Source organism: Monoraphidium neglectum (assembly GCF_000611645.1).
Source record: "Monoraphidium neglectum strain SAG 48.87 unplaced genomic scaffold scaffold00019, whole genome shotgun sequence".
NCBI classification, from domain to species: domain Eukaryota; kingdom Viridiplantae; phylum Chlorophyta; class Chlorophyceae; order Sphaeropleales; family Selenastraceae; genus Monoraphidium; species Monoraphidium neglectum.
In genome coordinates, this window is record NW_014013608.1 from 37947 (window position 1) to 52636 (window position 14690).

Genomic DNA, 14690 nt, shown 5'->3' on the forward strand with positions numbered 1-14690 from the left:
GCATCCGGTGGCCTGCCACTGTCCGACGAACCGCTGGCCGTCGCCGTACGGCCACCTCCAACTTCGGCGAGCCCGTTGGCGCGTTTGCCGCCGAGCCAGGCGGCGGCCTCAGCAGCTGGGAACCGCGTGAGGCGCCACCTGGGCAGCCCGCGAGCCAGCTGCAGGTTGCAGGCACCAGCGGCACATCCGAGGCTGGTGAAACTGCCGCAGCGGGCTTCGTAGAGCCGGGGGACGTGCTGGGCCTCAAGGGCTGCCGTGCACTCGCCGCCGAGCTGCAGGATCATGGCACAGCTCCGCGCGATAGCCTGCTGTCCCACCGCCTGATCGGCGGCCGCGGCGCCGCCGTGCTCGACGCCTACGCCGACTTCCAGCGGCGCGCCAACGCCTTCTTGGCCGACGGCTGCGCCGCGGTCGCCGCTGACGCCGGGGGCGCGCGCACAGATGTGGACGGGGGCGGCGGCGGCAAAGAGGGCAGCGGTGGTGCAACGGCCCACTGCGTTGTGGCCAATTTCTTCCGGAAGCTCGACGTGGCGGGCTTGGACGTAACTAGCATTGGTGGCGCCGTCCTGCTACCCGACCCGCTGACGCTGTTTGGGGTGCAGGCAGGCAGCAGGAGCGCTCAGCTGCTGTCTTTGTCGCTGGCAGCCGTGCTCGAAGGCCGGCTGCCACCGCCGCATGAGGTGCCGGACTGCTTCCTGCCTGCAGAAGGCATCAGGTTGGTGGTCGGTGGGCGGAGCGTTGGCGCGCGGGCTGAAGGGCATTGGGCAACGCGGCTGTTGTGGGCCAGAGCCATAGCCAAACTCTCTGTGTCTGATGACCGGAAGAGACCACCGCTGTCAAATTTCATCTATCCACCCATGAGCAAGCATAACACCTTGATACTGCACCACCTGCGCGCGGCCCACCGCATTGTGCGCTTGCGCAGGCATGCGCTCGTGTTCACGTCCCATCTCTCGCATGCTTGGGTGCTGGCTGCTTCTAGAGAGGTAGCAGCGCCCTTTGGCGGCGCGCCGCAGGAGCATGTTGCAAGGGCTGGTGAATGGTCGGCAATGCAGCCAGGCCTCGCTCACCTGCTCTTTGTGAGTGAGGGGTCCGAGGCACAGACCCGGCTGCCCCTGGCATTGGCTGCGGAGGCGGTGGGGGCGGCTGCGGCGCTGACCTGGCGCAAAGTGCTGCTGGGCGTGGTGGAAAACGGTGATGGCAGCGGCGGCAACGGCAGTTGCGTCATGCGCATGGCTGAGGTACAGCTTCGGCAGGTGCGCTGCAAGCCCAGGTGCCCTTTGCCTAGCCTGTGGCGTGCGCACGTCCATAATCGCTGGTTGCGGGCTGACGTGACTGTCGAAACCGCTCGCTTGCCTCACCCATCATTGTGTTCACGCTATGACTGCTTGGGATATTTATCAATCAGCGTGAAACATCAAGATATGCTCCCCTTGGCTGCAGGCCTTGCTACAACTGTCTTGTGCACGTGCAAATACACACACACACACACACACACACACACACACACACACACACACACACACACACACTTGCCTGAATCAGGTGGGAGAAGTGTTGGGTGACGCGGCCCGGTCAACACCCATGCTGGAAAACTCTGAGGCGACTCTTTTGTGGGCGGCAGGGCAGGCCTTGAGCACCCTTCTAGCTTTGGATCGATCCTCTCTGGCGCCAGATGATGAAGCGGTGCGTGTCGCTGTCGTTCGCATGGGACTGCAGAAACCAAGGGTGCGGTGCGGAAAGGGTGCATGTGGAAAGGGTGCGGTGTGAGCGCGTTTGACTTGTCGTCTGCTGCGCTTCCTCATTCCCCGCATTGCCTCACACGCATGCATCAACGTGCCGTAGGATATGGAACAACTCGCCACGCTGATGGAGAGCTGCGGCGGCTTGGTGGGGCAGCCGAGCGAACGGCGCAAAGAGGGGCCATTGGGGTCAACATGCGCAGAAGGGACTTGCTCTCTTGCTGCCTTTGATGCCTTCTGCACGCTGTCCGAATTCCTCCAACAGCGGGGCAATGTCAGCGCCGCGCTGAAGTGGGCGCGGCGGGCGCTGCACATCTGGTTTGCAGCCACCACAGTCGGCCGGCTTGGCGACGGGATACAGGTGAGCTGCGCCGAGCTGCCTGCTTGAGGTCGCGCGGTCTGTAGCAGTGGCAATCGTGGGTGTGGCGCTGACAGGGTGATATTGCACCACAGCTTGTGGAGGGGCTGCTAGTTGCAGCGCTCCACACAATTGAATCAACCATCCCTCTTCAAATAAAATCCATCACACGTTGGTGATTACAACGCTTGCAAGACCCATTGCAACACCTCTGCGGCACAAAATTCCATCTTCAGGAGGTGCACGAGAACAGCGCCTGCCGCCCCTTCTTCTTCATGTGGCGCGACATGCTGCAGCTGGCTGGAGAGGGGCACGATCCCCAGCAGCTGCTGGGCGTCAGCCACGCCGTCTGGCTGAGCAGGTGCGTGTGCGCACATTCACGTCATCCAGGTGGTCGGCTTTCAAAGCCACGCGCAGCCAGCTTGTCAGGCCTCTGGGCTGCAGAAGCGCAGGGGTGTAGCAGGCTCTCAGATTGATGCTCCGTCTATACCCAAATCAAGGCTGCGCTGCCCCACACTTTTGTGTCTGTTGCCGCCAGGCGCTATCAGTGCCTGGTGCAGCGCTTCATGGTGCTGCAGCTCGAGGAGGCGGGCGCCACGGCGCCCCCGGGCGGGGCCCTGGGGGAGGCGGCCTGGGCGGCCACGCTGTCGGCGGTGGAGGCGCGCTCCTGGAGCCCGAAGCTGCTTCGGGTGCGTTGAGAGCTGTGGGCAGGTCTGATGTTCCTTGGGCGCTGGAGTGTGCTGCTTGTGGGAGTGTTGTGCTTGCTGCAATACCATAACCTTACATCTGTTTACAAGCTTCCTTAGCCAGCTGCCTCTCAAAAGCCACTTGCAAATAAATCCTGCAAGCTGCAACCTGGCTCGGCCACACCTGCCCGTGGCCTGCAGGTGCGGTCGGGTCGTGGCTTTGAACAGACGTCCTCCTGCATAAGCCGATACGAGTTCCTTCGCAATGCACTTGGCGTGCCACCGCCGGATGGCGGCGCCATGGACTTTTACTACAAGTACTGCGGCAACACCGAGACCCTCGGTCCGGGGGAGGACCCCTGGTGAGGTCGTGCGGTCATGCTCACGACAGGATTAGGATTAGGATTAGGATTGTTACAGCGTCCCGCGGTCGCCCGCTCCTGGAGCCATCCAGGCTCATGGGATTGTACAGTAAAGCACCAGCGTTGTGTGACTGAGATTCAGGTGGCTACCGTGCGCCGTTCAAAGCAGGCGTGCACGAAGGCCCCCAACAGCTAGTAGGCAGCTAGCTTTCAAAAGCTTTCGTATCGATGGCAGTCTCGTACGGCAATGTCAAGCCAACACTGCCTTCTGCTGCCCAGTACCTCGGATGCCTTTCCATACGTGCTTGCATGTGCAAACCCTTTTTCCAGGTGGCAATACATTGCCGCTGAGGTGGACGTGCGGCAGTACAGCGACGGCTGTCAATCAGCCCTGGCTGAGCGGCTGCTGCGACCCACGCCCGACTCGTCACCCCTGCCAGCTGACAAGGCCAGGTGCGTTGGTTGCCGATTTCACTGCAGGGCTGGTCAAGGTGTGCAGGCTGCGTATTCGATGTCTGCATGCATCAGGTCCACGGATGCCCCTCTCCGGGGCATGCCCTCGCTTCCAACGCCGCTGCCCGTTGCGCTCGCAGATGGGTCTTGGAGCTGCGCGCACGACTGCAGACGCAGGTGCCCCTTTTCATGGATCACGTGCAGAAAACATACCTCTGGCCAATGCAATCTGTTTTAAGTGGTCCCCTGGGCAGCGTGGGCAGCGAGCTGACCAGCGGTGGACTGCGCGTGTTGTCATGCATGGGACTGGCCCTGTCGACACTGCCATTCCGGATAGGGGATCCCATCATCAAGGCGCGCTGTCTCATCGAAACGGGCGTTTTTGAGGCGTGCGCGATTTCAGTGCGCAGCAAAGGCGCCCCGGTTGTGTCGTGGCTCGTCCACGCCGCTGAGGCTGCGCTGTGCGAGGACGGGGCCGCTGACGGCCTCAGCGAGTGGGAGCGGCTGGTGCTGCAGTGCTTTGTATCGTTCTCCACCTGCCTCCTGTGCATCACCCTGGACGAGTGCCTGGTAGCTTTTGATCCCGCACACGGGGCAGCCACCGCAGCTGCCAAGCGCGGCCTCAATCCCGACAAGGCGCGAGCCGCTGGGTTGCGCGCGTGCATGATCATCCTGGACATGGCAGCTGCCATCCTTGCAGTCCGCCATGTTTCAGGACGCTCGGATCTGTTGCTGCAGCACGGCCCGCTTTCTAGCAGTGTGCAACTTCGGCCATTGTACCAATCCATGTTGGAGCCGGGCGAGGGCGGTGAGCTGCGCAACATCCTGGTGAGGGGATGGTCGTGCACCTTGAGCTGGTGTCCAGTGTGCAGGAAGGGCCTCTGCTAGGGTGTAGACGGGCGTACTTGCACGGACCTGTGCATGCATGCGCGTTATGTAACAGAGAGAGTGTGTGTGCGTGCACACACGTGTGTAGATCCCTCTCTCGATCTCTCTCTCCCCCCTCTCTGATTGTGTGCACACACATGCACACGTTCGTGCGTACGTGCGTGCGTGCGTGCGTGCGCGCGCGCGCGCGTGTGCGCGCATGGGTGCGTGCGTGCGTGCATGCGCACGTCTCACGCTGCCTCGTCACATGTGCTTGTAAAAGCAAGCATTTGCACCATCATGTTTGCTTCACGTGGCCCGAATCGTACTGTTTTTCGCCATAGCTTCCGTCTCCTCATCGAGCACGGGCGCTCGGACCCTCACCTGCAGGCCTCTTTCAGGCGCCGGCCCAGCGCGCCCGTCACCGGCGCAGACCCTGCCGGCCTCGTGCCGCAGCTGCAGGCGACTGCGTCTGCAGCTTGGAGTTTGAAGCTCGGCGACGATGGCGACTCTCGTGGGCTCTCACGCGTTGCCGTGGCGCTTGGCGGTGTGACTGCTGCCGCTGCAGCTGGTGAAGCTGGTGCCAGCAAAGGTGGCAGGCGCCCCTTGCCGCCGCCGTCAGGGCGGCAGCTGCTTTCACAGGCAGTCACGCGGCTGTGCGCACTATCAGACGGGCTCGATGGCGCGCTTCACTGCCTGCGGATGCTGCCAGGGCCGCTGCCACCAGCGGCGGTGGCGGCGGTGCTTTGTCGCGCGTGGAAAGATGGGGATGAACGCAGCTTGTGGAGTGCCTGTGAGTCGGTCAATGCCTGGAGGGATGCGGAGGCCTCGGCCCAGGTGACAGCCACCCTGGACAAGCTGGTCGTGGGGTTGGTTGAGCAGCGGCAGCAGCAGCAGCAAGAGCAGCAGCAGGAGCAGCACCCAGAGCAGCAGCAAGAGCAGCAGCAGGAGCAGCAGCAGGCGCAGCTGGGGGGTGGCTTCAACAATATGATCAGGGCTCTTGCAGTGGCCTATGCATTGCTTGGCGCCGCACCGGGCAAAGTCGCAGCTGGGGTGCTATTGCGTTTGCCGTTATCAGGGCTGCAGCTAGCCTTAGCGCTGCGTCGCGCGTGCAGCGACCGCACCGCCGCCGGGCCGCTGGCGGAGGCGCTGATTGGCGCGGCCTGGGCAGCAGGCAGGCTCGCGGTGGCCACGCTGCTGCTGCGCGTGGCATGGAGCAACGGCGCGCTCCGACCACCGCCCTGCGGCCGCGCTGTGGGCGCCCTGGCTTCCAGCATGGCGCTGCTGCCGGACGTTCGGCTGCGGGCGCAGTGGGGCCTCGGCCTCCTGCAGCTGGCACGGGATGGCACACTGCCCCCCGGCTTGGCAGGGGCCCCAGAGAGCGCTGGCACCGCTGCGGAGGAGCGCCAGCGGCGGAGGAGCCCGCTGCCGGGCGCGCCGGTGGTGCTTCCTCATGCGGCGGCGGCTGCGCTGCTGCAGCTGGTGGCTGAGGACAGTTTGGCCGCTGCCGCCGATGTGGTGGCTGCATTTACGTTTGTCACCAGCCCACAAGGCGGCGGCCTGCCTCTTAGTGCGATAGGCCCTGGCAGCGTACAAACAGCTGTGACGGCTTTCGCGGCACAAGGCAAGCACGAGACTGCGTGGCAGCTGGTGCAGCAGGCCGGCGGCTGCGGCACAGGAGCGGCAGCAGGGGATGGTGTAGGCGCCAGCCTGCTGACCCAGCTTATCGCAGTGTGGGAGGCGCTGCCCACACAGTGCTTGCCCGCCCCTGTGCTGCGCGGGGCGGCCGACGCGGCGGCGACGGCGGGCTCAGGCCCGCTGGCAGGGCGCTTGCTGGGCCTGCTGGCTGCGGCCGAGGGCTCCAGCTTGGAGGCGGCAGCACTCAGCTTGAGCAACGCGGCCCTGACGGGGCACCTGCTCTCGCAGCTGGATGCGGGCGCCAGGTCAGCGGCGGCGCTGGGGGCGGCTGCAGACTTGGCAGAGGCAATCACCGAGGCGTGTCGGCAGCTGCCTCCTGGCACATGGGCGCAAGTTCTTGCGCTTTGCGGTGGCGGCTCCGCAGCGGGCGCCCGGCTGGCGCTCCGGGCTCAAGAGCAGCTACTCTCAGAGGCGGTTGCTGCGGTTGAGGCAGTAGACCGCAGCGCCGGCAGCAACGACAGCATTGCGCCGGCGGGCCAGCCGCTTGCCGACGCGCTACTGGCTGCGCTGGCATCGCCGCTGGTGTCAAAAGAGGCCGGGTGTGCCGACGACGCCGCTGCAGCGGCGGCTGCGGCGGCAGCAGAGGCGGAGCCGCGAGACCAGCAGCGGCTGACGGCGGGCTGGGCGGCAGCGGCGCAGCGCGCAGACAACTTGAGGGCGCACCTTGCGACGCTCTGCGCCGAGGCAGCCGAGGCGTCGCCGGGGCATTGGCTGCGGTTTCCCTCAGGCTGCGGGCGGCAGGACGAGGCGGCGGCGCGGCGGCTGGCAGTGCTGCTGTGTGCGTCTACGGGGCTGTCGGGGGCGGCGGTTCAAATGTACCAGGAGTTCCGGCAGGCGGGCGGGCAGCCTGAGCTGGAGGGGGGCCTGCTGGAGGCGGCACTGGGGGCGGCGCACGATGCGGGGGCTGAGGCGGCGACCGGGTCTGCAGGTGGGTTTGTCAATATGCGCTGTCAGCTGCGGTGTTGCATCCGCCTGTTCTCACCTGGAGACAACAAGAGGCAGATTCATGGTGGCTGACATGCGCTCGCTGAACACTGCTCGGCGTGTTGAGTTGTATCCGTTGCAAATTGTTGCCACCAGCGCACATCAACACCCCGACCCATCCGCTCCCCTTTCGCAACGCGCAGCTCCTACTGCCATCCTGCGCACCGCCCAGTCCCTCTGCCCCCCTGGCACCACCTGGATACCCAGCATTCCCATGGCATGGCGCGCGTTCTTCGCCACGCTCACCAGCAGTGCCGCCCACAGCGCAAACGGGGGCGAGCGCGAGGCGGCCGCGGCGGCAGTGGGGGCGGTCGAGGCGCTGCTGCTTGACAGCGACGCCCTGTGGTCAGCGGGGGGCCAGGTGGCCGCCCTGCCCTCACAGGCGGTCGCAGAGGGCCTGCGCGCGCTCGTGCCATGGACACCTGCCGCGCCGGCGGGCGCGGCGGCCGCAGCGCGGCGGCTGCTGACCACGTGCGAGCTGCGGGGCGGGCAGCAGCAGCAGCAGCCGTCCCAGGCCCCATCACCTGCCCAGCGCGGCGGCTCGCCAGGCGGCAGCGGCAAGCGCAGGGGTGCAGCTGCTGGATCGCACTCGTCCCGTGCGGCAGGCATTGCCGCCCTGCGGCCTGCTCTGCCCGACGCTGATGGCGGCATCTACACGGCAGCTGCCGCCGTGCTGGCTGCGGCTGACGACCTGGCAGGAGCTGTGAAGCTGCTCGCACCGCTCATCTCTGGTGCCAAGGGGCATGCAGGTTTATGCGGCGACAGTATTGGCTCTTCCAATGCTCGGCAGCAGCAGCAGCAGCAGCAGCAGCAGCAGCAGCAGCAGCAGCAGCAGCAGCAGCAGCAGCAGCAGGTGGCCGCTGAGCTGCTGCACATGCTGCCTCCAGGCCGCCGCTCTGCGGCCGCGGCACCGGTCCTGCGGCTACTGGCTGCGGGGGGCGTGGGTGCGGTCACGTCACCTGCCCTGGTGGAGGCGCTGACAGGGGAGGACCTGGTGAGATGAGGGCGCGGCTGGGGTGCAGGGGGCTTTCAAATACAGCAGCAATGTGCGGTGGATCGCCTGTTATGCAACGGGGCTTCTGATCTTATCCACTTTTGTGGTTGCCTTTCCACCCATCTTGTTAGACCAAGGCACGAGGTCATTTACAAGCAAGCTGCACCAAGGACGGAATTGCATCACCATCACATGCTCAAACCCCCCAGGATGCTGCATCCGAGGCTGAATTGGCAGAGGCGTTTGGGAACGGCTTCGTGGATGATCTGATGATGGCTGCAATTGAGGGCCTGCCCGTGCTGGGCGGCGGCGAGGACGGCTCTGCGCAGGACGGCGCTGCGGCGTGCAGCCTGGCGCTGCGAGCCGGGGCGGCGGGCGGAGACGAGGGCAGCAGCCGCGATGCGGCTTTGCGGGACTTGCTGCGTGCCGTTGGTTGACTGGATCCCACCAATGCGAGAGTGGCAGTTGTAGTGCCAGTTAGAACTGGATGTCAAGAAGTCATCCAATGGCTTGCAGTGCACTCGTCTAGGCCGTGTCTCCCTTGCCCACGAGCCTCTGCACGGCAGGCCTTTGTGTGTTGCAGTCAAACAAATGTTGCTGTTGCCTTGCTTGGATCCCGTTGCTGGATGGCTGGGGCACACGTGGTGAACTTTTGCAGGCGCCGTGTGTGCTAAACGTGCTGGCTGCTTAGCACACCATACACTGCGCGGCCTGACAGGATATTCGGATTCGCAGCCTGCGCTGCGGGGGTGTGTTGTGGACCCTTGCAGGGGTGTGTTGCAGACCTGACTTCTCCACTTGGTTAAAGGGTTGAAGGCTTGGGTTTTATGTTTTACAATGTGAAATCCATCAGCACAAGGCATGCAGGTGTTCCAAAGGGCATATCTTTCGGGCAGCTGTGATGCCCAGGAGCCCCGCGTATGGGAGGCTCAACCACACTAATCTTGCACCACGAATTGCAGGAACATCATCCAGGTGGCGCCTCTGGCAGTCCTTTGCCTGCCCTGGAGATGCCAGTAGTTGCAGAAGTGCATCGCACTGTTGGTTGTGGCTTCTTAGAGAACACACAAACCACAATCCATGACTTGCCAAAATTGACCGGCATGAATGAGTCAAGAAGTAACCAGTCCCCACGTGCTCTGTCGTCACCGCATGACCAAGCATCCAGGATGCATGGTCACAGGTGGTCGAGGGAGGTGGTTACGTCGGGGGCGGTTTAGGCGGGAACACAGCAGGCAGCGGCACGGCCAGATCGGCGTTGCTGCGTGGCTGCCTGTGTGGGCGTACCATGAAGCAGCGTGGTGTCTTTGGTAACAGAACGAGGCCCTAGCACATGTTGTCTTTGGTATCAGAGGGATCATTTAGCGCATGACGGTGAGTGTGTATGCGAGTGCATGGACAACTTGTTGCCCAGCAAGTGTCGCAATTGGTGACAAGGAGTGACGAGCTGAGACACACACACACAACAGATGTCTGTTTGCCTGTCACCTTGGATCATACTATGATTGAAAAACTACATATATTGTTGCAGTTGTGGTATCGTGTCCACGTGGGACAGTCTGTTCGATGCCCGTGCCTCGCACGCCTGTGAGATCCAGAGTCGTCTCGCTGTCCTTCGCCCCACGATGCTGCTGAGCCAGCGAAGATGCCTGGCCTCGTCGTGTCAACCTTCAACACCAAATCGCCGGAGCATTTGGTGGCGCGCCACCGCCCGACGAAACGCTGCCCCTCGCCGCTGTGCTGCCATCTCCAATGGCGAGCCAGTTGGCGCCTCTATCGACGAGCCAGGCGGCCGCTCCAGCGGCCCAGGACCTCGCGAGGGGCCACCTGGGCAGCCCGCGAGCCAGCCGCAGCATGCAGGCACTAGCAATCCATCCGAGGCTGGTGAAACAGCCGCGTCGCCCCGCGCGGCGCCATTGGATGGCGATAGCGCGCATGCAGCAAGGCTGCAGGATCGCACCCGCGCCTTACGCGACGGCCTGCTGTCCCGCGGCCTGATAGGCAGCCGCGGCGCCGCCGTGCTCGACGCCTACGCCGACCTGCAGCGGCGCGCCAACAACCTGCATCTTGCCGGCTGCAGAGCTGCGGTCTTTGGCAGAGAGCTCGACCCCGAGTCAGCAGACGAGCTGCCCGCGGACAGCGGCGGCTGGCAGGGCTCAGAGCTTCCGCCACAGTCCGTGCGACGCTATGCCGCTCAGCTCGCCACAGGCGAGCTGAAGCCCGGCGCCACCTCCCTCCTCCCAGACCCCCTCCTGCTCTTTGCTGGGGACACCCTCGGGGCCCACGGCGCGGACTGGGACGACCCAGTCGCGGCCGCGGAGCGCCAGCAGCCCCTCTTGCTTTCAGCCCTGTGCGCCGCGCTCGGCGGCGCGGGCAGCCGGCCGATGGCGGCGCTGGAGGAGGTGCCAGATGGCTTCCTGTCTGCAGAGAGCATCAGGTCGTTTAGGTTTGAGGGGCGGGACCAGCTCTGCAGGCCTGATGGCCTTTGCCGCGCAGCAACCTGGATGATGTCATGTTTGGGTTGCGGCTCAGACGCTTGCATCCCCTCCAATGCAACGCCACGCGGCGGCACTGAGCTGCTGTTCATCGGCGGGTCCTGCATAATCCATCCACCAACAGCAGCTCCAAAAACCCCCAAGGCTGATGCCCCGTGTTGTTCAGGGCCCTGAACCTGAATGTACCTTGCAACCTCCTATCAAACCATCCAGGGACGCCATGGTGTTGACGTTAAGACTGTGGGACAACTGGAAACTCCTGACCTCCCAGATGGGTCAATCACCCTTTGGGCGTGCACCGCAGCAGCATGTAGCGGCGGTCTGCGAATGGTCTGGCGAGCAGCCGGGCCTGGGCCCCCCGCTTTTGGAGCCCCTGGGATCTACCGCCCTGATGCATTTGCCCACAGCGCTGGCTGCAGAGTCCCTGGGAGCGACTGCGGCGCTGAGCTGGCAAAAGATGCTGATGCTGAGTCAAGCGAGCAGCCCCGCCGGCGGTGGCAGCGGCACGGGCGGCAACAAAGCTGTGGACGAGCGCGTTCGGCAGGTGTGCAGCTTCACTCTACCGGCCGCTGTTTAAGAATGCCCCATCCTTCTCGAGGGCCATCCCCACCGCCTCGGCATTTAGTGCACCCATGTGGGGCCCCTCAGCTCGCCCTGGCCTGACTTGCTTGACCTCCGCCTGCCTGTCCGTCTTTCGAAAATCGAACATTCTGTTTGGCGTATGCACACGCACGCAGGTGGGCGCCGCCCTGGGCGACGCGGCGCTTGCTTCGCATACGGCAACAGGAAAACTGTGCACGACCACTGCTTGGGCTGAGTCCCAGGCGCTGGGCACCTTGCTGGCCGTTGAGCCATCGAGCCTCACGGCCGACGACCTGCAAGTGCGTCTGACGACACCCTCGGCCTGCTCCCATTCACTGCCTGCCCGCCGGCCCCCGCTTATTTGCCTGCGCCACGCTGGTCACCGCGGCCTGAGCTACCGCATTTGGCTACCTGGCTAGCTAGTGCCTTTGCAGCGTGAGGACGTTTGGACCCACACATGACATCCTTCGCACCTCAGGTCGTGGACCGGCTCGCGTCCCTCCTGGAGTCCCCGGGGCGCGCGAGCATCCGGCCTCGCGACTGGCGCTTGCTCTGCCCACCAAGCGTCAGCCACGCACAGGAGGGCTGCCCCCTGCTTGCGTTCGACACAGCCTGCGTGCTGGCGGAGCACAACCACCGGCGGGGCGACATTGAGACCGCCCTCACTTGGGCGATCCAAGGGATCTGGGACTGGCACAGACTCGCAGGCATGGGCCGTCTTGGGGGCAACCTCGACGTGAGCGCACCCGGGTTGACCGGCTGAGCACGTTTCGTCTGCTGTACAGCCTGGCGCCATCTGTTGCTGAAAAGTGGCCGGCTGACAAGTTTAAAAGTGTTGAAGGATGTCGCACACTCCTGCGCCTTGGGGTGCTTTGACCGGTGTGTCCATGGCGACTACCCATGGCTGGCGGCCCTGCAGGACCTGGAGGGGCGCGGCGCCTGACGCCCCTTCTTCTTCATGTGGCGCGACATGCTGGAGCTGGCAGGGGACGGCCACGACCCCCAAGACCTCTTAGCGGTCAACCAGGCGGTGTGGCTGTGCAGGTGAGTGTGTGCGTGTGTGTGCATGTGCGTGTGGTTGCGTGCACTTTTTTCTTGGTGTGTGCATGAGGTGATCGGGGGAGCGACGACGACAACACGCGATTACTGGTACAGAGAGAGACACGGCCTCGTCCCTGAAAGGACCAGATGGGCCCTTTGCTAACCAAGTTCCAAATTGATATCTTGCAAGCAACCTCAAGAGATGTTTGCGTTGTCATGCCACTAAGGCGCTACCAGTGCCTGGTGCAGCGCTGCATGGTGCTGCAGCTTGAGGAGGCGGGTGCTGCGGCGCCCCAGGGCGGGGCACTCGGGGAGGTCGCCTGGATGGCCACGCTGTCGGCGGTGGAGGCGCGCTCCTGGCACCCGGCGCTCCCCGGGGTGCGCGCATAGACGTGTTGCAAAACGGCAGGGTTTGGTTTTGGCAGCGTTGATGCTACATGGGTTGGGGCTGAGCGCGCCTGTACCCTCTGCAACCCGAAGTTTGCACCAAAGTGCAAGGTATGTCGTTTCCCTTTCATATGTTTGTGACTCTAACCTGATCCCACATGCGGCGGGTGGCAACCCCTTTCAAAATGTGCAGGTCCCGGCCACTGCCGCGCCCTTCACGCGGTCCTCTCCCGCCTCGAGCACCATATTCTTGGCGGGCGGCCGCGGCTTAACCATGGACGATAGTTTTGCACTGACCACCTACCTCAAGTTTCGCGATGACCGGGACAATCTGGGGCCCTGCGACGACCCCTGGTGGGCGGCACTGCCCCTGATTTGGCCTGTGCCATGGCAACGCAGGGGGCGTGTGCTTGTTTGGGGTTTAAACCTGAACTCTTGGCTGTCATAAGGGTAGCCCCTAAACTCTCAACCCTAGTATGTTTCTGTTTCACACGTGCCTGTGTCAGGTGGCAGTACATCGCGGCTGAGGTGGACATTCAGCACTACAGCAGTGGCTGCAATTCAGGCTTGGCTGACCGGCTGCTGCAGCCCACGTCTTTATCCTCACCCCTGTCGGCGGACAAGGCCAGCTGGGGGCGTGTGCGTATGGTTCGCTTGGGCAGAAGGTGGAGATGGCAAGCAATCCGCCCAAATGCTCGAGTTGGCGATCGTGCCCACGCACACATGGGCTGCGGCGCCGTCAGGGCGTGACTCCTTGAATATCCCGATCAGTCGCCGGCGGCCTGTGACAACCCCCGTGCTCGCCTGACGTCGCAGTTGTGTCCGGGTGACGCGAGCTCTTCTGGACGCCACCCTGCCGCAGTTCCTGCTTCACACGTATGAGAATCTCCATTCATACGCCAAAGTTTCTGGCACAGATCTCCGCATCAAGTTTGCCCAGAGCATCGCCATGTCCATGCTGCCCATGCTTGTGTCGAGTCTGCGGGAACGTGCCCTCACCTGCCTCCATTTCGGCGTTTTTGAGGGCTGGTATTCGGCGCTCACTGAGACAGGGGCGAGTTTTGGCTTACTCCGGCCAACAATGGTGGCGTGCGCCGCGGTGGCCGCCGGAGGCCTGTCGGAGTGGGAAGCCCTCGGCCTGCGCTGTGCGGCGCTCTTCTATGGCAGTGCACTTGGCCCGTTAGACGAGGCCGCCGGCGACATTGAGGCTGCGGCCGCGGCTGTCGCGCAAGCTTCGCCCTCAATGACATTCGAGGCAGTCAAGAAGCATAAGATCTTGCTGGATAGCGCCGCAGTCCTGCTCGCGATCAAGGCACGCTTCTGCCCTGACGTGCTGCTGTCGCAATGCCCTTTGTCATCATCGCCTGCGGCTCGCCGCTTGTACGACAACATGCTGAACCCTGCAAAGGGCGCCCAGCTGGCAGCTGCTCTGGTGGGCTAGGTTGTTGAATTTAAAAGGCTGCTCTTTATCACTGATGTTGGCACGAGTTCAATTAACGTGACCCAAAGGATTGTCATGTCTGCATGCATAATGCAACGCTGGGATTGATTGGTGGCGTGATGATGCGTGCCTTCACAAACGCGTGCTTGCGCCAGCAATTTGAGCTTTTGCATGTGCGCATGTGATGAGGGTACGCGCGCGTGCGATGCGTTCGTGCGCGCGTGCATGCGTGAGTCACCATACAACGTCCCACACGCCATCATGAATTGCCGCGCTGCGCCAAACTATGCACCCTCCACCCTCGGCTTCCTCACCAGGCCCTGTTCCGACGCTCCCCTGACACGCTCATCACCGGCACAGACGATGACGCATGCCAGCTCTGTCTGCCGCGCCTGCGGAAGTCGGCGTTCGAATGGTGGATTGGGGAGCTCAGCAGCAAAGGCGACCGGCTTCCCTAGCACACCTCGCCCTGGCTTTTGGCGGCTTGGTTGGTCCCGCAGCCGGGGAGATCAGTCGCGAAGGCGGCAAACCCCACGCGCTGCTTGTGCAGGAGCGCGAGCTGCTTGCAGAGGCGGTGGTGCAGCTGTGCAAGCTGCCAGG

The 14690-nt window shown here is 63.8% G+C and overlaps 2 protein-coding genes across 2 annotated transcripts; both read left to right on the forward strand.

Moving 5' to 3' along the window:
• Nucleotides 1-1049: 1049 nt before the first annotated feature.
• On the forward strand, nucleotides 1050-8581 carry MNEG_0273 (hypothetical protein; the record flags this gene model as incomplete). Its single annotated transcript, XM_014051246.1, has 10 exons — nucleotides 1050-1256; nucleotides 2008-2103; nucleotides 2337-2461; nucleotides 2639-2789; nucleotides 2988-3148; nucleotides 3479-3601; nucleotides 3841-4429; nucleotides 5555-7094; nucleotides 7294-8144; nucleotides 8354-8581. 10 exons carry the CDS (start codon nucleotides 1050-1052, stop codon nucleotides 8579-8581), a joined length of 4071 nt encoding a protein of 1356 aa, XP_013906700.1.
• A 5149-nt stretch (nucleotides 8582-13730) lies between these two features.
• On the forward strand, nucleotides 13731-14090 carry MNEG_0274 (hypothetical protein; the record flags this gene model as incomplete). The annotated part of the gene is made up of 1 exon (XM_014051247.1): nucleotides 13731-14090. The coding sequence occupies one exon, from the start codon at nucleotides 13731-13733 to the stop codon at nucleotides 14088-14090; it is 360 nt and encodes a 119-aa protein (XP_013906701.1).
• Nucleotides 14091-14690: the final 600 nt, after the last annotated feature.